Consider the following 22,663-nt stretch of genomic DNA (forward strand, 5'->3'; position numbering starts at 1 on the left):
TGTAAATGATGAATTGATGGGTACAGCACACTAACATGGCACAAGTATACATACGTAACAAACCTGCACGTTATGCACATGTACCCTAGAACTTAAAGTATAATTTAAAAAAAAAAGGCCGGGCGCGGTGGCTCAAGCCTGTAATCCCAGCACTTTGGGAGGCCGAGACGGGCGGATCACGAGGTCAGGAGATCGAGACCATCCTGGCTAACACAGTGAAACCCCGTCTCTACTAAAAAATACAAAAAAAACTTAGCCGGGCGAGGTGGCAGGCGCCTGTAGTCCCAGCTACTCGGGAGGCTGAGGCAGGAGAATGGCGTGAACCCGGGAGGCGGAGCTTGCAGTGAGCTGAGATCCGGCCACTGCACTCCAGCCTGGGTGACAGAGCGAGACTCCGTCTCAAAAAAAAAAAAAAAAAAAAAGAATATTTGCATCATAGTATTATGCTTAGAATACTATATGTAACACTATATGTAAACACTCAACACATATTAGCAATAATTATTATTATTCTCTTGTTTCTGTTGATCTCTCAAATATTAAATTATTTTAGTTTTACCACAGGAATAAACTTGAGGATAAAAGTGAAAAAATATATATATATAAAAATTAGCCAGGTGTGGTGGTGGGCACCTGTGATCCCAGCTATTTGGGAGGCTGAGGCATGCGAATCTCTTGAACCTGGGAGGCAGAGGTTGCAGTGAGCCAAGATGGTGCCACTGCACTCCAGCCTGGGTGACAGAGCAAGACACTGTCTTAATTAATTAAAAATACAAAAATTAGCTAGGTGTGGTGGCGTGCACCTATAATCACAGCTACTCTGGAGGCTGAGGCAGGAGACTCGCTTGAACCTGGGAGGCAGAAGTTGCAGTGAGCTGAGATCATGCCACTGCACTACAGCCTGGGCGACAGAGCAAGACTCCATCTAAAAAGAAAAAGAAAAAAAAAAGAAGGTTCCAGGTAAACAGCAGAGGCAGCTTTGAGTGACCCAATTTTCTTTTCTTTTCTTTTTTTTTTTTTTTTTAGACAGAGTCTCGCTTTGTCACCCAGGCTGAAGTGCAATGTCGCGATCTCAGCTCACTGCAACCTCCGGCTCCCAGTTCAAATGATTCTCCTGCCTCAGCCTCCCGAGTAGCTAGGATTACAGGCACCTGCCACCATGCCCAGCTAATTTTTGTATTTTTAGTAGAGACGGGGTTTCACCATGTTGCTCAGGCTGGTCTCAAACTCCTGACCTCAAGTGATTCACCCGCCTTGGCCTCCCATAGTGCTGGGATTACAGGCATGAGCCACAGCGCCCAGCCCTGGAAACTTCTTGAGTTGAGCCTGCAGGTAGCTCTTGGCCCAACTGACCACCCAGGGGCAAGAGTCCACGGGGTTCCCGTAGACCAACCTTTCCCGTACAGATGGAGAGAATCTGATGCCCAGGGTGTGTGCTGGCATCATTCATACAAGAGGTGTTTCTTGGGTGGTACGTGGTATCAGGCCTGGTGCTGGGAACAGCATCTGTGTCCCTACACAAGTCCCGGTTTAGAGGGCAGCTGGGGGGATTTACACAGGGACCCCATCGTAGCCAGGGAGATTACACAGGGACCCCAGCCTCTGTGGCACGCACCTGGGGCCTACTGGGAGGGAGCAGGGAGCCATGGAGGGTAAAGGAGGAAGTGCAGTCAGGTTAGAGCTTCTGGAAGATCCTCTAAGCAGCACTTGCCTCTCTCAGTCCCAACTGCTTTAAAATTCCTCAAGAATGGACATCCAGATATCTGTGAATTGCCCAGCATTTGAACACGCTCCTATTTCTGTGTTTTTCTGGGGTCTGGGGCATCAGGGGCTCACCTGGCAGGAGTCCACCTTCCCGTCCAGGTAGCCAGCGCACAACATCCTGTCAGTGAGTGAGTGGCTGTACAGGCTGGCACACAGTGCCTGGTCCAGCAGTTCCACAGTGGCTTTCTGCAGCACCTCTGGCTTGACCACTGGCCCGATGGGGAGAGAAAAGCAGAGTGAGAGTGCCGGAGCCCTGGCAGCCACTTTGAGCTGGGAGGCTGAAGGACATCTCCTCTCCAAGCCTCCCTCAGTTTCCCCAGCTGCAAGCGTGGCCGCCTACAACACCTGGCTCTGAAACTGCAAAAGGTAAACACCCCACCTGGTAACACTCTGCCTGGACAAGGAAGAGGCATCAGACATAACACCCCCAGCCCGAGATCCTCATCTCCCCTCCACAAGCTCCGCCCTCAGCATTCCCCATCTCAGGGATCTCAGGGTCTCCTTCCAGATCCACAGTCCTCAAATTCCAAGTTGGCCTCAAGTCAGCCCCCAGATACACCCAGAATCAGCCCCTGTCTCACGCCCATCCTTGCCCGGGTCATTACAGTGGCTCCTCACTCACTTCTGTCACTCTGGTCCCACCCAACTGAAATCCATTCCCAACCCTGCAGCCAGCGCCACTCTTGCTAAACATTAAATCAGTCCACATCAACTCCAGCCCTGGGGCTGCCTTGCTGTCCTCCCACCCCAGGGCCTTTGCACATGCTGTTCCTGCTGCCCAAAATGCTTGTCCCTGCAGAATCTGTGTGACTTCCTCCTTCATCTCCTCTCTCCAGGAGGCATCTCTTGACCTCCCTATTTAAAGCTGCAGCCCCCACCCCCGCCTTATTTTTCTCCACTGGATCCACTTCCCTCTGTCAGTCATCTTGTGACTGACTGACCACCCCTGAAACTACACCACACAATGCAGTAGCCACTGGCCATGTGTGGCTATTTAGATGTGCATTTCAGTACATTAAGATCAAATTTTTTGGCTGGGTGAGGTGGCTCACACCTGTAATCCCAGGACTTTGGGAAGATGAGGTGGGAGGATCATGAGGTCAGGAGATCGAGACCAACCTGGCCAACATGGTGAAATCTCGTCTCTACTAAAAATACAAAAAAAAAAAAAGCTGCTGGGTGTGATGGTGCATGCCTGTAGTCCTAGCTACTCAGGAGGCTGAGGCAGGAGAATCGCCTGAACCCGGAGGTGGAGGCTGCAGTAAGCACAGTTCGTACCACTGCACTCCAGCCTGGGCAACAAGAGTGAAACTCCATCTCAAAAAAAAAAAAAAAAATCGCAGTAGCATTGATGATGGGTTATAAATATATCTTAGCAAGCAGTGGAATTCATGAATACAGAATCAGAGAATAATGCAGACCCACTGTGTTTTTCTGCATTATTATTATTATTTTATTATTATTATTATTTTTTGAGACAGAGTCTCCCGCTGTCACCCAGGCTGAAGTCCAGTGGTGCAATCTTGGCTCACTGCAACCTCTGCTTCCCGGGTTCAAGCAATTCTCAGCCTCCTGAGTAGCTGGAATTACAGGCGCTCACCACCATGCCTGGCTTTTTTTTTTTTTTTTTTTTTTTGAGACAGAGTCTCGCTCTGTCACCCAGGCTGGAGTGCAGTAGCGCAATCTCGGCTCACTGCAAGCTCCGCCTCCCGGGTTTACGCCATTCTTCTGCCTCAGTCTCCCGCGTAGCTGGGACTACAGGCGCCCGCCACCACACCCGGCTAATTTTTTGTGTTTTTTAGTAGAGATGGGGTTTCACCATGTTGGCCAGGATGGTCTCGTGATCCGCCCGTCTCAGCCTCCCAAAGTGCTGAGACTACAGGCGTGAGCCACCACGCCCGGCCCAAGGCTAATTTTGTTTGTTGTTGTAGTTGTATTTTTTAGTACAGATGGGGTTTCACTACGTTGGCCAGGATGGTCTCGATCTCCTGACCTCATGATCCACCCACCTCGGCCTCCCAAAGTACTGGGATTACAGGCGTGAGCCACCGCACCCGGCCCTTTTCTGCGTTATTTGCCCGCCCGCCTGCCTGAGTTCACTTGCAGGCCGAGGAAGATGCGTACGGAAATCCTCCTTGAGGTAGCCCCAGCCTGAGATCAGGCACTTCTTGCTGGGTGGGAAGATGTGTGTGGCAGCCGGGAGGCACACGGGCTGGATGTGCCGGCCGAAAGGCAGAGGGCTGGTCAGCTCCAGCACTGCCACGTCGAAGTCGGCCGTGTCTGCGTTGTACAGGGGGTGCTTGATGATCTGGGCCACCCGGGCCCGCACGGTGCTGGCCTCCGAGCCACTGAGGTAGGTCGTACCCACGTAGGCCACCCACTCCGTCGGGTCCTGGAATCTGCAGGAGCAAACCCCAGGTCAGAGGCCACCAAGAGTCAGAACCGACAGAAGAGGCAGATGGGACACTCACCTTGGGTGCAAAATTTAAGGAGCATCCCCCTTACATTAATATTCATTAATAGTATTTATAAAAATTAGGCCGGGCACAGTGGCTCATGCCTGTAATCCCACACTTTTGGAGGCTGAGGCGGGAGGAGCACTTGAGCCCAGGAGTTCAAGACGAGCCTGGGCAACATAGCGGAATGCAGTCTTAAAAAAAAAAAAAACAGGCCGGGCGCGGTGGCTCACACCTGTAATCCCAGCACTTTGGGAGGCCGAGACGGGCAGATCACGAGGTCAGGAGATCCAGACCATCCTGGCTAACACAGTGAAACCGCATCTCTACTAAAAAATACAAAAACTAGCTGGGCGAGGTCGCGGGCACCTGTAGTCCCAGCTACTCAGGAGGCTGAGGCAGGAGAATGGCATAAACCCGGGAGGCGGAGCTTGCAGTGAGCTGAGATCCGGCCACTGCGCTCCACCCTCGGGGAAAAAAGGGGAAACCCCCTCCCAAAAAAAAAAAAAAAAAAAAAAGAGATGGAATCTCGCTCTATCTCCCAAGCTGGTGTGCAGTGGCCGGATCTCCGCTCACTGCAACCTCCGCCTCCCAAGTTCAAGTGATTCTCATGCCTCAGCCTCCCAAATAACTGGGATGACAGGTTTGATTTTTTGGTGTGTTTTTAGTAGAGACAGGGTTTCGCCATGTTGGCCAGGCTAGTCTCAAACTCCTGACCTCAAGTGATCTCCCTGCCTCAGCCTCCCAAAGTGCTGGGATTACAGTCATGAGTCACAAGCTCACTATAGCCTGGCCAAGCATCAACATTTTAAACAAAGGCAGGATCCGACAGAGTTGGGATTAGGGTGAGGGGAGCCAGCCATGAGCCTTGGGCACAAAATTTAAAGAGTTGCCAAAAATCTCAGCCATCAAGATAAATGATATCGAGCCGGGCACTGTGGCTCACACCTGTAATCCCAGCACTTTGGGAGGCGGAGACGGGCAGATCACTTGAGGCCAGGAGTTCGAGACCAGCCTGGCCGACACGGCAAAACCCCGTTTCTACTAAAAATGCAAAAATTAGCTGGGCGTGGTGGCAGGCGCCTGTAATCCCAGCTACTCAGGAGGCTGAGGCAGGAGAATTGCTTGATCCCGGGAGGCAGAGGTGGCAGTGAGCCAAGATTGCACCACTGCACTCCAGCCTGGGCGACAGAGTGAGCCTCTGTCTTAAAAAAAAAAAAAAAAAAAAAAAAAAGATAATATCACAACACAACACAATATTTTAAAAAATCAAAGTGAATGCAAAAAATGTCCACAATGAGCAAAACATCAACAAAATGTCATTAGTTGCTGAGGAATGCAAGTCAAAACCACAGGGAGATGCTGCTTCACGAAACCTACTGGGATGGCTACTCTCAAAAGAACAGCAAGTGGAGGATGTGGAGAAATTGCAACCCTTGTGCACCGTTGGTGGGAATGTGAAATGGTAGAGTCAGGCTGGGCATGCCTGTAATCCCAGCACGTTGGGAGGCCAAGGCAGGTGGATCACCTGAGGTCAGAAGTTTGAGACCAGCCTGGCCAACGTGGCAAAAACCCATCTCTACTAATTATACAAAAAAAAAAAAAAAATTAGCCGGGCATGGTGGCACACATCTGTAGTTCCAGCTACTTGGGAGGCTGAGGCAAGAGAATCGCTTTATCCCATCCCAGGAGGTAGAGGTTGCAATGAGCTGAGACCACACCACTGCACTCCAGCCAGGGCAACAGACTGAGACTCTGTCTCAAAAGAAAAAATAAAATAAAGAGGCTGGGCACGATGGCTCACGCCTGTAATCCCAGCAGTTTGGGAGGCCGAGGTGGGTGAATCACGAGGTCAGGAGATCAAGACCATCCTGGCCAAAACAGTGAAACCCCATCTCTACTAAAAATACAAAAAATTAGCCGGGCATGGTGGTGGGCGCCTGTAGTCCCAGCTACTCGGGAGGCTGAGGCAGGAGAATGGTGTGAACCCAGGAGGCGGAGCTTGCAGTGAGCTGAGATCACGCCACTGCACTCCAGTCTGGGTGACAGAGTAAGACTCCGTCTCAAAAAATAATAATAATAAAATAAAAAGAATGCACTCAGATTCGACAACAACAAAAGCAAGAAAGAAAGGAAAAGAAAAAATTACTTCCAAGGGCTCTAAGGAAATGCGAAGTGACACCCCCAGTGCTTGAGGGAAGGCAGGAGAAATACAGAGGGTTTGGGTTCGGTGCTTTGGGATGGAGGCTTACTCATTGAAGCAGTGAGCGGCAGATACTAGCCACCTGGCACTGATGATGGTGGCCCCACAGAAGTGCTCCTTGTTCTCTCGAAGGCTAGCTTGCCACGGAAACTCCCCCGGGGACGCTTCCACACCGCCCACGATCCTGCCGGCCATCCTCCAGGCAGGCTGCAAGCCACACTCTGCAAGACAGCAGGTCACCAGCCAGGACCCCACGAAGGCAGGACCTCACCCTGAACTCCCAGAACCTTCATCTCTGAGTCTCTTGTGTACAGTCCCTAGGTTCAAAGAGATGCTTGGGGGCCCCTCCTTGGCTTCCCTGACTCTTCTGGGGTCTCCTCATCCCTCCCTCTTCAGTTCCTCTGGCTGCCCCATCCTGGCACGTAGGTCAAGCATCCAAGGTCACGTGCACCAGTGAGTGACGGAGAAAGGTCTCTATCTTAGCTGTGGGGAAGGGTCGATGACCGCACGTACATGTTTGTATATGATATTGTGTCTCTGTGCTTATTTAGTCTACTTTTATGTCCTTCAGCAAAATTTTGTAATTCTATAATTATATATAATAATTATTGTCACAGGCATGGCACATTTTGTAAGTTTAGTCTTTGATATTTCTTTTTTTTTTTTTTTGAGGCGGAGTCTCAGCTCTGTCACCAGGCTGGAGTGCAGTGGCGGATCTCAGCTCACTGCAAGCTCCGCCTCCCGGAGTTCCATGCATTCTCCTGCCTCCCTCCCAGGAATAACTGAACTGGCTGTGACTTCAAGACCCCAGCCATTTTTAGTAGAGAGCAGGGTTTCACTGTCAGCAGGATGGTCTCCTCTCCCTGACCTCAAATGTCCTCGGCCTCTGATGCTGGGGAATTGAAGCAGGCCAGCGCCGGACTAATCTTTGATATTTCATTTGTTGTAGCTGTGTTGATCATGAAAGGGATTTTTTTCACAGCCATCTTCTAACCCATTATTACTGTATAAGCAAAATGACAGTTTTTTTTTTTTTTTTTTTTTTTTTGGATGGGTTTTGCTCTGTACACCAGGCTGGAGTGCAATGGCATGATCTCAGCTCACTGCAATCACCACCTCCCAGGTTCAAAGGGATTCTCCTGCCTCAGCCTTCTGAGTGGCGCTGGAGTTACAGCTGCATGCCTGGCTAATTTTTATATTTTTGGTAGGGACAGGGTTTTGCCATGTGGGCCAGGCTGGTTTCAAACTCCTGACCTCAAGTGATCCACCCACCTTGGTCTCCCAAAGTGCTGGGATTACAGGCATGAGCCACCACACCTGGCCTTTATTATTATTATTATTATTATTATTATTATTATTTTGAGACAGACTCTCGTTCTGCTGTCACCCAGGCTGGAGTACAGTGGCGCAATCTCGGCTCACTGCAAGCTCAGCCTCCTGGGTTCACGCCATTCTCCTCCCTCAGCCTCCCAAGTAGCTGGGACTACAGGCACACACCACCACGCCTGTAATTTTTGTTGTAGTTTTTAGTAGAGACAGGGTTTCACCATGTTAGCTAGGATGGTCTCGATCTCCTGACCTTGTGATCCACCCACCTCGGCCTCCCAAGAGCTGGGATGGGGCGTGCCTGGCTGGCCTTTATTTTTATATAGCTTTTGGTCAATTTCTTTTTGGTGAGTCTGGCTCTGTCGCCAGGCTGGAGTGCAGTGGCCAGATCTCAGCTCACTGCAAGCCTCGCCTCCCAGGTTTATGCCATTCTCCTGCCTCAGCCTCGAGGAGCTGGGTTCGGCCACGCCACCTCCTTGGCTAGTTTTTGTATTTTTTAGTAGAGCCGGGGTTTCACGGGATTATGGATGGTCCCGATCTCCTGACCCTGTGATCCCGCCCGTCCTCGGCCTCCCAAAGTGCTGGGATTACAGGCTTGAGCCACCCAGCCCGGCCCTTTAGTCAATTTCTTGATTCATTTGCTTTATTCTTTCAACTTCTCTCCTTCTGTTTGGTTATTGGTTATTTTAGATAGACAATGATTTCAAATGAATTAAGCTTTTCACCTCTTCCTTCCCAGTGTAAACTGCTGTCCTTACCTCATTGCATGGGCTAGCATTGCTAGAAAAATGTTATTTCTCTTCCAGTATTTTATTTTATTTATTTTTTGGAGACAGGGTCTCACTCTGTTATCCAGGCTGGACAGTGCAGTAGATGCAATCATAGCTGCTCAGCAGCCTCAATCTCCTGGGCTCAAGTGATCCTTCCACCTCAGCCTCCTGAGTTGGGACCCTGAGGCACACACACACCACCACAATGGCTAATTTTTTTTTGTTTGTTTTAGTAGAGATGGGGGTCTCACTATGTTGTCCCACAGGCTGGTCTCAAACTCCTGGCCTCAAGTGATCCTCCTGCCTTGGCCTCCCAAAATGCTGGAATTACAGGTGTAAGCCACCATGCCCAGCTAATCTCTTCAACATTTTAATTGTCTCTTTCCATTGCTCAAATCCCTGTGGCCACATCCACTACTTACAGGACAGAGCTCCAATTCCTGAGTATTCAAGACTTCCCAGGCTTTGGCCAGAACCTCTGTTTTTCAGCCTGATATCTTCACCTCCTCCCCAGGCTTCTCAGCATCACACACCTGCTGGCTGCTTTCTCTGCTGTTTGCTCACATTTCTCTCCATACCATGGGTGCCCCTTTCTATTCTCTGCCCAGCCCCGTAAATGCCAGGCCTGTGTGCCCGGTGACATAGCACAGTGACCGAGACCAGAGCCAGCAGCTGACCCACTGGAAAGGGAAGGGCCCAGAGACCAGGCGGACAGGCAGACTGACCACAGTGCACCTCATCCGGACCCGCCAGACAGTCCTCCTGAGTAGATCACCTCGGGTTCACCTTGATCACACACACTGGCTGTTCTGGCAGGAAAGGAGTTTCCGGACAGCGGCCTGAGGTTGAAAGGATAACTTTCGACCTCATGCTGCATCTCACACCAGTTGCAGTAAAGGCACCACTCTACACTTAGTACCCCAGGGTATGGAAACGAATTCTCTCTCTTTTTTTTTTCTTTTTCTTTTTGTTTTTGTTTTGAGATAGGTCTGGCTCTGTCACCAGAAGCTGGAGTGCAGTGGTGCGATCACAGCTCCTGCAGCCTCTAACTCCAGGTTCAAAGCAATCCCTCCCGCCTTAGCCTCCTGAGTAGTTGGGTTCACAGGTGCATGCCACCAGGCCCAGACTATTTATTTTATTTTATTTATTATTTTTTGAAATGTAGTTTCACTCTGTCACCCAGGCTGGGTGCAGTAGCGTGATCTCAGTTCACCGCAGCCCTCTACCTCCTGGGTTCAGCGTCCTCCTTCCTCAGCCTCCCAAGCAGCTGAAATTGCAGGCAATATGCCACTATGCCCAGCTAATTTTTATTACTTCTTAAAAATAATTTTAAAATTATTTTTGGCTTTTCTTTTTTTTAGGCAGTCTCGTTCCTGTTACTTGGGCTGGAGTGCAGTGGTGCGATCTTGGCTCACTGCAAGCTCTGCCTCCGGATCCGCGCCATTCTCCTGCCTCAGCCCCTAGTAGCTTCAGGGACCACAAGCGCCCGCTCCTGCGCCCGGTTTTGTATTTTGAAGTAGAGATGGGGTTTCACTGCATTAGCCAGGATGGTCTCGATCTCTGACCTTGTGATCCGCCCGCCTCGGCCTCCCAAAGTGCTGAGATTACAGGTGTGAGCAACCACGCCAGGCCTTAATTACTATTTTTGTAGAGATAGGGTCTCGCTATGTTGCCCAGGCTGGTCTCAAACTCCTGGCCTCAAGTGATCCTCCTGCCTCAGCCTCCCAAAGTGCTGGGATGAAGGCGTGAGCCGCTGCTGACCAGCTTGTTCAGAGATTCTTTCACTTCCTTGAAAAGAATCTTAGAAACCTCTGTCAGTAACACCGTCAGAGAAAAGGCCAGGGAGAGAAAAACATACCTGATTTTAAGTCTCTTTCTGCCACGGGTCCCTTATGTCTTCCTGCAACAAAACAGAGAAGATAGAAGCTCATTGAATAAGCGGTAAAACCCTCTGAACACGTCCTATTGGCCTTGTGGCGTGCTGGCTCACCTGTAATCCCAGCACTGTGGGAGCTGGAGCAGGCAGATCCGCAAAGTCAAGGTTCAAAAGACCAGCCAACATAAGGTGAAACCCGATCCTCGACGAGTAGCGGTTAAACAAATAAATCAACACTAGGAGCCAAGGCGGAAGCGAGGATCACAAGATCAGGAGATCGAGACCATCCAGACTAACAGTGAAACCGTCCTCTACTAAAAACACAAAGAATTAGTAAGTGCGAGCGCCTGTGGATCTTTTCGGGCTAAGAACGATGGCTCCGGGAATGGGAGCTTACAGTGAGCTGAGATGAGATCACTGCACTCAGCCTAGGCGACAAATGAGACTCCGTCTCAAAACCCGTCTCTGCTAAAATAAAAATTAGCTGGGTGTGGTGCGGGGACATCCTGTAATCCAGGTGCTTGGGAGGCTGAGGGCAGGGAGAATCCGCTAGACAGGAGGCGGAGGTTGCGGTGAGTTGATGCTTTCCTGCCTCGAGCCTGGGCGACGACAAGACTCATCTGCCACTGTACTCCAGCCCTGGGTGACGAAGTGGGACTCCCATCAAAGAAAGAAGAAAGAGAGAGGAGGTCCGTTGGGATCGGTTGGATGTAACGGACAGGATGGATAGGTTGGTTGGTTGTGGCGTTGGTTGGTTGGTTGGTGCCAGTCATAAAAAAGGAAGGAAAAGATCGATCGATCAAAAACACCTCAATCAATCGATCAGATCCAGTCGATCTCAACATCACTCGATTTCAAAGGATCATTCCGGATCGTCGGAGAGGAACCATAAATGTCTGGCGTCAAGGTCAAGGTGACTAACCTTTTTTTTTTTTAAGACAGAGTCTTGCTCTGTCGCCAGGCTGGAGATGCAGTGAGTGCGATCTTTGCTCCACACAGCCTCCGCCCACCAGTTCAACAATTCTCTTGCCTCAGACTCCCCGAGTAGCTGGGATTACAGCTACCACTGCGCCTGGCTAATTTTGTATTTTTTAGTGAGATGGGGTTTTACCATCTTGGCCAGGCTAGTCTTGAACTCCTGACCTTGTGATCCACCCAGCCTCAGCCTCCCCAGTGCTGGGATTACGAGCGTGAGCCACGCTTGACAACAAGCAGTCCTGAACTTGCATCTGACTCTCCAGTCATGACCTGCTGCACTGTACAATTTTTTTAGTTTTTTAAAACCACTGCCTCCAGCCTGGAGGCACCAGAGTGAGACCCTGTCCCAGAGAAAAAAAAAAAGAAAAGAAAAAGATTTACACTCTTTTATAAAACAAGATCGCTGACCCTGGGGTCCACCATTAAGGAAGGCAATGTCAGTTTTCACGTTTGTTTTGCTTTTTGAGATGAAGTTTCACTTTTTTCTCCCAGGCTGGAGTGGGAAAAAATGGCACGATCTCGGCTCACTCACAGCCTCACCTCCCGGGTTCAAGCGATTCTCCTGCCTCAGGAGAATTCCGTGTAGCACTGGGATGACAGGTCAAGCCACCATGCTCAACTAATGCTTTGTATTTTTTAGTAGAGATGGGGTTTCACCATATTAGCCAGTCTGGTCTCAACTCCTGACCTCAAGTGATCCACCCGCCTTGGCCTCCCAAAGTGCTGGGATTACACAGTGCCGCACAGGCCGTTTGTTTGTGCACTGGGAGGTTGTCAGTCTCATCTTTTGAAAGCTTCACTTTTCAGCTCTGGGCAGGTGGGACATGGGTGCAGAGCACTTTCCTGGGCTGGGCAGTGCCAACAGGCAGCCAGGGAGATGCCACGCTCTCGCAGCCTTGCCTGGATCCCTCTCTGCAATAGCTCCTCCTCCAGGCCCAGGCTTAGCGTCTGGAGGGGTCGCAGCAGAAAGTGCAACTGGAAATGTACGAGGACACTGGAGTTCCCATCCCTACAGGTATGGAGGAGAGGCCCTTGGAGAGGGAGGGACTCCTCCCTGCTGGAATCTTCTAGAATTTTCCAGACTTTTCTGGAGTCCTCCAGAAACTCCCAGATGTCCACCAAGTTTCCGTCACCCAATGGAAGCTTCGACTCACCTGTAATTCAGCACCCGTGCAACCCACGCAGCTTCCCTCTAACTCTGTCTTCTGAAAACTACTTACAAACTGCAATAGAAACAAGAACGGCACATGTTGAGACCCCCAGCATGGGCACCCTGGCACTGCAGCGGCCTGTTGGTGTTGAGGCTGGAGAAGAGGTTGGATTTCTTTTTTTTTTGAGGCCAGTCTCGCTCTATGCAAACCCAGGCTGGAGTGCAGTGGCGGATCTCGGCTCACTGCAAGCTCAGCCTCCGGAGTTCCGCGCCATTCTCCTGCCTCCAGCCTCCTGAGTAGCTGGGACCCTGGCCCTGTCACCTCCACCGGCTAGTTTTGTATTTTTTAGTAGAGGCGGGGTTTCACGGAGTTAGCCAGGATGGTCTCGATCTCTGATCTTGTGATCCGCCCGTCCACGGCCTCCCAAAGCCCTGGAATTACAGGCTTAGCACGTACAGGGGTTGGTTTCATGGAAAGCATTTCCTTTGTTTATTGTTTTAAATTTTAAAAATTATTCGCATGCAGTCAGCACTTTGGGATAAAAGGCCGGATCCCGCAGATCAGGGATTGAACAACCATGGCTTTATGGTGAAACCAATCAAAATCGCTTGAAGTGAAGCGGACGGATCAACTCGAAGAACTGAGACGGGCGTGGGGAGAACCAGTGAACCAGGTCTGCTCCACTGCACTCAACTCAGGCATTTCAGGCTGGACATCTAAAAAAGTCGATTTTATTTATTAATGTGTAATGTGTATGTATGTATTTATTTATTTGAGATGGAGTCTTGCTCTGTCGCCCAGGCTGGAGTACAGTAGTGCAATCTCCACTCACCGCAACGTCCGTCTCCCAGGTCCAAGCGATTCTGCTGCCTCAGCCTCCCAAGTAGCTGGGATTACAGGTGCCCGCCACCATGCACAGCTAATTTTTTGTATTTTTTAGTAGAAATGGGGTTTCACTATGTTGGCCAGGCTGGTCTCGAACTCCTGACTTCACTTGATCATGCCTCATTCACATTGCTGGAATTACAGTTGTAGGCACCACGCAGACTTAAGTTTTATTTTTAAATTTTTTATTGTTTTTATTATTATTTTGAGACAGAGTCTTGCTCTGCCGCCTGGGGTGGAGTGCAATAGCACAATCTCGGCTCACTGCAACTTCCGTCTCCCAGATTCAAGCAATTCTCCTGCCTCAGCCTCCCAAGTAGCTGGGATTACAGGCATACACCACCATGCCCGGCTAATTTTTTGTATTTTTTAGTATAGACAGGGTTTCACTATGTTGGCCAGGCTGGTCTTGAACTCCTGACCTCGTGATCCACCCACCTCAGCCTCCCAAATTGCTGGGGTTACAGGCGTAGGCCACTGTGCCCAGCCTGTTTTTTTTTTAATTATTATTTTTTGAGATGGAGTCTCGCTCTGTCACCCAGTCTGGAGTGCAATGGCGCGATCTCGGCTCACTGCAACTTCCACCTCCTGGGCTCAAGCAATCCTCCCACCTCAGCCTCCCGAGTAGCTGGGATTACAGGCACACACCACCACACCTGGCTAATTTTTGTGTTTTTAGTAATGATGGGATTTTGCCATGTTGCTCAGGCTGGTCTCGAACTCCTGACCTCAGGTGATGCACCCGCCTCGGCCTCCCAAAGTGCTGGGATTACAAATGTGAGGCACCCACCATGCCTGCCTGGAGTGCTCTTTTTAATACACGATTGCTGATGTGGCCACACGTCTGTTTCTCTTAGAATAAAATGGAAAACTTTTTTTTTTTTTCCATTCAGATATAATTTGTTGGGCGAGCAGCGGTGGCTCCGCCTGTAATCCCAGCACTTTGGGAGGCCCGGATCCACAAAGATCAGGAAGATGAACCATGAGTGAAACCCGTCTCTACTAAAAATACAAAAAATAAGCCCGAGTACGCCAGTGGGCGGGCGCCTGTAGTTCAACTTCTCGGGAGGCTGAGGCAGGAGAATAAGCGTGAAACCAGAGGCCGGGCTTACAGTAGGCAGAAGACTATCCATCGATACACTCCAGCGGCGAAGCGACAAGCGGAACTCCGTCTCAAAATTGCTATCCGCAATATCGGGCCTGGCTCCTTTTCTGGCTGGAGTGCATTCCAGTGTGTGGATAGCCCACTTTGCTCCCGTTATCCTGATTGAAGTGATATCTGAGTTTCCATCATTACCTGTTATGAGCCATGCCATGAACATCCACCTGCGGGTTTTAGGTGTGGACATGCATTTTGTTTGGTTTTGCGGGTTTTTGGGAGCCGGAGTCTCACTCTATCTGGAGGTGGGAGTGCAGGTAGAGCAATCTGGGCTCACGGCAATCTCTGCCTCCCAGGTTCCAGCGATTCTCCTGCCTCAGCCTCCCGAGTAGCTGGGATTACAAGCGTGCCACCATGCCTGGCTAATTTTTGTATTTTAGTAGAAGGGGTTTCACCATGTTGTGAGCTGGTGTCGATCTCCTGACCTCGCCCAGTCCCACCCACCTCGGTCTCCCAAAGTGCTGGGATGACAGGCGCGGAGCCACGCCCGGCCTGGATATATCTGTTGACTTCTGTCGGGTAGACCCTCAGCAGTGGAACTGTGGATCACATGGTCACTATGTGTAACCATTTAAAGAGTTGCCAGCCTGTTTTCCATGCAGCTGCACTACTGTTTTTTGTTTGTTTGTTTGTTTGTTTTTGAGATGGAGTTTCGCTCTTGTCGCGCAGGCTGGAGTGCAGTGGTGCAATCTCAGCTCACCTGGCCTCCACCTCCTGGGTTCAAGCGGTCTCCTGCCTCCAGCCTCCTAGCAGCTGGGGGATTGCAAGGCGTGCACCCTGCGCCTGGCTAATTGTATTTTTAGTAGAGATGGGGTTTCTCCATGTTTGGCCAGGCGGCTGGTCTCAAATTCACCTTACCCTCAGGTGATCCGCCTGCCTCGGCCTCCCAAAGTGCTGGGATGACAGGCATGAGCCCCCGCGCCCGGCGTGCATCACTGTATTATTTTTCCCTTTTTCCACTTTCCAGGAATGTCTCATTTTACATTCCCCCGGGCTGGGTGCAGTGGCTCACACCTGTCATCCCAGCACTTTGGGAGGCCAAGGAAGGTGAATCACTTGAGGTCAACAGTTCAAGACAAGCCTGGCCAATATGGTGAAACCCCATCTCTAGTAAAAATACAAAATTAGCTAGGTTTGGTGGTGGGTGCCTGTAACCCTGGCTACTGAGGAGGTTGAGACAGGAGAATTGCTTGAACGGGGGCTGAGGAGATGGCCAGTGAACCAAGATTAGCACTGCACTTCAGCCTGGGCGACGGAGTGAGACTCTGTCTCAAAAAATAAAATAAAATACATTCCCCCAGCTATGCATGAGGGCTGTGATTCCCCTATAGAATAAAATATAAAACTCTAAATGTGGAGGGCTGGGCACGGTAGCTCATGCCTGTAATCCCAGCACTTTGGGAGGCCATGGCAAAGGAAGGATCATTTGAGGTCAGCAGTTCGAGACCATCCTGGCCAACATGATGAAACCCTGTCTCTACTAAAAATACAAAATCGAAACTGAACCCTGGTGGCGCGCACCTGTAATCCCAGCTACCTGGGAGGCTGAGGCAGGAGAATCACTTGAACCTGGGCAGCAGGGGTTACAGTGGTAGAGGAGTCATTCCACTGTACTCCAGCCACAAGGCGACAGAGTGAGACTCCATCTCAAAAAAAAAAGCAGTGCCGGTGGCTCATGCCTGCTCCAATCCCAGCACTTTGGGAGGCGAGACAAGAAGTGAGGATCCCGCGAGGTCAGGAGATCGAGACCATCCTGGCTAACACCGTGAAACCCGTCTCTACTAAAAAATACAAAAAAAAATTAGCGAGGCGTGGTGGCGGGTGCCTGTAGTCCCAGCTACACGGGAGGAGGCTGAGGCAGAGAATGGCGTGAACCGGGGAGGCGGAGCTGCAGTGAGCGAGATCCGGCGCCACTGCACTCCAACCTGGGCGACAGGCGAGACTCCGTCTCAAAAAAACCTCTAAATGTGGCCTAAAATCAATCCCATGTGAGTCTGTCCTCAGTGGATACAGCTCTGCCTTGCAGGTATCTGCCTTGACCACCTGGCCTCATCCTTTCCCCTTCCCCATGGCCTGGCCTCCCAGTCTCACAGCCTCCACCTCAGCCTCCTTGCCTCCGGCCTGCCTCCCTCCCACATGGAAAGCAGCTCCAGGTCAAAGCCCTGGCCATCCGCTTTTCCTCCCTGGCCCCCAAACACAGACCACCCTCACCAGTGCCTCCAGGGTGGGCGTCAGTGTGCGGTGATAGTCCGAGGCCTCCCGCTGCAAACTGCTGGCCACGGATTCCCGCTTAGCTTCGACGTGTGGTCCATGTGGACGCCCTGTGTAGAGAGGAAGGCTGGGGACGAGACCAGGGGCCGTGAGAGAGCCCACCTTTGGGGGCTCAGGCCTCCACTGAGCTGCCGCCTAGGACCCGCCCTGTCTGTGCCCACACACCCTGGTGGTCACTCCCGACTCGCAGTGGGGTGGCCAACGCCCCTGTGGCTGCCCTGAATAGGTACTCACAGGGCTCTCCCTCAACTCCCAAAAGCATTCTGGTTTGGCGCTGAATTCTACAGCCACCCCGGAGGTTCCCAGGTACAGTACAAGGTGGGTGACAGCCAGGTGAGCCCCAGACGCCCCCCGCGTTTTCCTCGAAGGCAGGAAGAGGTCCTGCTCATGCCTGTCTCCCATGTAGTGCCTGGCCCAGGATCTGAGCTGACTTCAGGGAGTAACCGCTGGAATGGCATCAGGAGATGGTGAAATGACAGATCCCACCTCCTGCTGCAGGGACATGAGCACAGCCAGAGGCCATCAGGACTGTCCGGCCACAGTTCCATGAGGTCATCTTTAGAAACCACTGGTTTGTTTGTTTTGAGACAGAGTTTTGCTCTTGTTGCCCAGGCTGGAGTGCAGTGGTGTGATCTCAGCTCACTGCAACCTCCGCCTCCCGGGTTCAAGTGATTCTCCTGCCTCAGCCTCCCGAGTAGTGCCTGGGACTACAGGCATGTACCACCATGCCCAGCTAATTTTTGTATTTTTAGTAGAGACGGGGTTTCTCCATGTTGGTCAGGCTGGTCTTGAACTCCTGACCTCAGATGATCCGCCAGCCTTGGCTTCTCAAAGTGCTGGGATTACAGGCATGAGCCACTGCGCCCAACCTTGTTTGTTTTGAGATAGGGTCTCACTCTGTCACCCAGGCTGGAGTGCAGTGATGTGATCTCGGCTCACTGCAACCTCTGTCTCTTGGGTTCAAGCAATCCTCCTGCCTCAGCCTCCTGAGTAGCTGGGATTACAGGCGTGCACCACCGCACCTGGCTAGTTTTTTTGCCTTTTTAGTAGAGTCTGGGTTTCACCATGTTGGCCAGACTGGTCTGGAACTCCTGGCCTCAGGGGATCCGCCCACCTCAGCCTCACAAAGTGCTGAGATGACAGGTGTGAGCCACTGCACCCAGCCTTAATTTTTGTATTTTTAGTAGAGATGAGGTTTCTCCATGTTGGCCAGGCTGGTCTGGAACTCCTGACCTCAGGTGATCTGCCTTCCTCGGCCTCCCAAAGTGCTAGGATGACAGGCAGTAGCCCCTGCGCCTGGCAGAAAGCACTGGGTTTTAGCTGTTGCCTATGTTGTGCCCAAAATACAAAGTATAGCAAAAATAATGTCATAAAAAAATTCCTATGCTGAGTCAAGCAGCAGAAAAAATTCTAAATAAAAACTACGAGAGCAACCACAGAAACCATGAGAGCACGAGTTTTGGTCAAAAATACGTTAAAACTACCAGAAGTGCACACCAGCCAAATAAAAAAAAAAAAAAAAATGGCCATAATTACAACACTTAAAAGATGCAAATAGCAACCACGTGATCTGTGAAAGCTGGGGCCCACTTCCGATTATCCTAAATGGATAGATATGCTAGATGGCTATTTACATAGTCATATATTCAGTAGATAGAATATTCTGAACCAATTCTAAAAACGGTATGCTTTCTCGTTCAAGAAACTAAAAATAAAGAAACACGAGCACCCTGGTGGGTGGACTGAATTGCCCCGCCTCTGTGTCCCAACCTCACTCTGTAAGTCTTCACTCTGAAACAACTGCAGATTCAGGAAGTTGCAGAAATAGTTCAGAATGTCCCCCGCTCTCCACTCAGCCTCTCCTGACATCTCCAGCTAAAACGGTGAGCTGTTCGGGAAGGGCTGAATTCTCATTTTTATTTTTTAAAATGTCTTATTTGAGACAGGGTCTCTATTGTTCGGGCTTCAGTGCGGTGGTGCAATCACAGCTCACAGCAGCCTCGACCTCCTGGTCTCAGGTGATCCTCCTGCCTCAGCCTCCCAAGTAGCTGGGACCACAGGCGCCCGCCATCCACCTAGTTGGCTGGCTTGCTTTCTCTCTCTCTCTCTCTCTTTCTTGACAGAGTCTCACTCTGTTGCCAGGCTGGAGTGCAATGGCATGATCATGGCTCACTGCATCCTCTGCCTCCCAGGTTCAAGTGATTCCCCTGCCTCCACCTCCTGAGTAGCTGGGATTACAGGCGCACGCCACCACGCCCGGCTAATGTTTTTTGTATTTTAGTAGAGATGGGGTTTCACCATGTTGGCCAGCATGGTCTTGATCTCCTGACCTCATGATCTGCCCGCCTCAGCCTCCCAGAGTGCTGGGATTACAGGCATGAGCCACCGTGCTTGGCCCCTTTTTTAAATACAGGGTCTCACTCTGTTGCCCAGGCTAAAGTGCAGTGGCACGATCTTGGCTCACTGCAACCTCCACTTCCTGGGTTCAAGCAATTCTCCAGCCTCAGCTTCCCAAGTAGCTGGTATTTGAGGTGCCACTACCAGCTTAATTTTTGTATTTTTATGAGATCGCTTCCCACCCATATTGGCCAGGCTGGTCTCGAACTCCTGACCTCGTGATCTGCCCACCTCAGGCTCCCAAAGTGGTAGGATTACAGGTGTGAGCCACCGCGACTGGCCCTGGCTAATTTTTTGTATTTTTTGTAGAGACAGGGTTTCGCCATGTTGCCCAGGTTGATCTGGAACTCCTGGGCTCAAGCAATCCTCCCGTTTCAGCTTCCCAGAGTCCTGGGATTACAGGTGTGAGCCACTACGCCTGGCATCATTTTCTTTTTCTCTCTCATTTATTTATTTATCTTTATTTTTTGAGATGGTGTTTTTCTCTTATTGCCCAGGTTGGAGTGCAATGGCGCCATCTCAGCTCACTGCAACCTCTGCTTCCCGGGTTCAAGTGATTCTCCTGCCTCAGCCTCCCAAGTTGCTGGGATTACTGGTGCCCACCACCACGCCTGGCTAATTTTTTTGGATTTTTAGTAAAAACGGGGTTTCACCATGTTGGCCAGGCTGGTCTCGAACTCCTGACCTCATGTGATCCACCTGCCTCGGCCTACCAAAGTGCTGGGATTACAGGCGTGAGACACCGCGGCCGGCTATTTTTTATTTTTTTATCAGAGTGTCACTCTGTCTGCTAAGCTGGAGTGCAGTGGTGTGATCATAGCTCACTGCAGGCTCAAACTGCTGGGCTCAAGTAATCCTCTCTCCTCAGTCTCCTGAGTAGCAGGGACTACAGGCACGTACAACCACTCATTTTCGTTTAAAACATTTTAAAATTTTAATTTTAAATACTTCTTGTTTTTATTATTTAATTTTTTGTGGAGACAGGGTCTCGCTATGTTGCCCAGGCTGCTCTCGGACTCCTGGGCTCAGGTGATCCTCCTGCTTCAGCCTCCCAGAGTGCTGGGATTACAGGTGTGAGACACCACACCTGGCCTTAAGTGGTTCTTAAAAGACTTCCAGCACTGGCCAACATGGCAAAACCCCGTCTCTACTAAAAATACGAAAATTACCTGGGCATGGTGGCGCGTACTTGTAATCTCAGCTACCTGGGAGGCTGAGGCAGGAGAATTGCTTGAACCCGGGTGGTGGAGGTTGCGGTGAGCTGAGATAGTGCCATTGTACTCTGTCAACGCCTGGGAGACAGAGAATGAGACTCCATCTCAAAACAAAACAAAACAAAACAAAAGACTTCCTGTGGTTTCGGGGGATCCTGATGGGAATTATATCTATCCGTTTTTCCCAAAACGTATTTGTTAGAATGTAGATGAGAAACTCTGCCCTGCCCCTGCCTCTTACTAGTGTGAGGACGAACACACGCACACACATCCATGCACACATACACACGCAGACACACACATGCATGCACACACAAACGCATGCCGATGAACACGTGTGCACCGTGCACACCCTCATGCACACCCTCATGCACACGCAAATATACTCACAGGAGGAACCCAAATTATATTGCACTTGGTACCCATGGCCACTAGAGGGCCTCAGTCAAACGTGTCTGGCTCTGGGAGTTTGAGAAGTTCCACAAATATTAAAAAAAAAAAAAAAATTAGGAGGATTCTCAAAGGATCTCCAACTTACTATTTTGCCACACAAGAGCATTTCTCCACAAATTACTGTTTATTATAACCATTTAAATGTTAAAACTTTTTTTTTTTTTTTTTAAGCTAGAGTTGCTCTGTCACCCAGGCTGAAATGCAATGGCATGATCTTGGCTCACTGCAACCTCTGCCTTCTGGGTTCAAGCAATTCTCCTGCCTCAGCCTCCCAAGTAGCTGTGATTACAGGCATGTACCACCATGCCCAGCTATTTATTTTCCTCCCCTCCCCTCCCGTCCTCTCTCTCTTTTTTTATTTTAGTAGAGATGGGGTTTCACCCATGTTGCTGGTCAGGGCTGGTCCTCGAACCTCCTGACCTCATGACCTGCCTTATCTCGGCCTCCCAAATGCTGAGATTACAGGTGGTTCTCATCATGCCTGGCCTTATTTTTTATTATTATTATTTACTTTTTATTTTTTATTTTTTGAGACTGAGACATTGTGTCTCCCAGGTTGAGTGCAGTGGCGATATCGGCTCACTGTAGCTCCGGCCTCCTGGTTCACGCTATTCTCCGGCCTCAGCCTCCCAAGTAGCTGAGACTACAGGCGCCTCGCCACCTCACGCCTCGCTGAAGTTTTGTATTTTTTTAGTAGAGTAGACGGTTTCACCCATGTTAGCCAGATAACCTCGACTCTGTCTCCATCCCACCCGCCGCCTCCCAAAGTGCTGGATTACAGGCTTGAGCCACCGCTACCGCCTATTATTTTGAGATATGTTCATTTAATACTTCAGGCGATGCGGCGCGACCTCAGCTCATCAAACCGCTGCCCTCGCTGGAAATTATGATTTCGGCTCAGTTCTTTCCTGAGAGCAGCGACTCCGGCAGGCCACCACGCCTGGGTAATTTTTTGTATTTTCTGTAGAGGCAGGGCTTTATCATGTTGCCCAGACTGGTCTCAAACTCCTCTGGCTCTTGATGGTTCTCTGCCAGCCTCCCAAAGTGCTGGGATTACAGGCGGGAGCCACCACGCCCAACCCAATTGCTCGGTTTTATAAAAATTCTTTTGGGTATTTTGCTGATTTGCCAAAATTTAAAACAAGATCATTTCCCTGTCTGTGTTTCTCTGTCATCCCAGCTGTGAAAACTTCCTTTGGGAGCTTCTTTAGTTGGGAAAACTGACGCACGCAGGAACCCACCCGCTCCACTCCCCGCCCACCCGCCTGGACTCAAGCAGCCTTTCATTTCCCACGCCAGACACTGGCCAGTTCTCTTTGATTCTAAGATGGTCATGGAGACACCATCAGGTCACTTCCTGGTGACTTTGCACACGTCCCCTTGTTTTGTGAACCCAGCCAATCCCATAGTCACTTACCCAAAAGGACTCCCAGGGTGAGGATGACAAGGCTGGTGGCCACCACACCAATGGTGGTCACTCGACAGCATGCAGCGTCCGGAGTGGGGACTTCCTTGGTTGTCCTGGGCATGAGGTGTACATCAGCCACAGGCGACCGCCTGTGAGACACGCAGACAGTAAGCTGGATGCCACACACCAAGACAGAAACATGGGGTCAGAGGCTGAAGGTACTTCTCTTCCCATAAGCAAGGGTTGCAACTATGCCCTTAAAAATGGCCTGGTGCGGTGGCTTACGCCTGTAATCTCAGCACTTTGGGAGGCTGAGGGAAAATATTTGAGGTCGGGAGTTCCAGACCAGCCC

At 50.5% G+C, this 22,663-nt stretch overlaps 1 protein-coding gene across 1 annotated transcript in view; it reads right to left on the bottom strand.

Annotated features, from left to right (window-relative positions):
• TMPRSS9 (transmembrane serine protease 9) overlaps positions 1-22,451 on the bottom strand; it is a 36,326-nt gene extending 13,875 nt beyond the window's left edge. The window contains 11 exon segments of the mRNA XM_031659081.1: positions 1,837-1,973; positions 3,889-4,163; positions 6,473-6,644; positions 9,245-9,281; positions 10,281-10,330; positions 12,213-12,382; positions 12,528-12,541; positions 12,543-12,596; positions 16,780-16,853; positions 16,856-16,906; positions 22,321-22,451. Of these exon segments, the coding sequence (XP_031514941.1) occupies positions 1,837-1,973; positions 3,889-4,163; positions 6,473-6,644; positions 9,245-9,281; positions 10,281-10,330; positions 12,213-12,382; positions 12,528-12,541; positions 12,543-12,596; positions 16,780-16,853; positions 16,856-16,906; positions 22,321-22,432 (1,146 nt within the window). The 5' untranslated portion in view covers positions 22,433-22,451.
• Positions 22,452-22,663: the final 212 nt, after the last annotated feature.

Source organism: Papio anubis, chromosome 20 (genome assembly GCF_008728515.1).
Source record: "Papio anubis isolate 15944 chromosome 20, Panubis1.0, whole genome shotgun sequence".
NCBI lineage: Eukaryota > Metazoa > Chordata > Mammalia > Primates > Cercopithecidae > Papio > Papio anubis.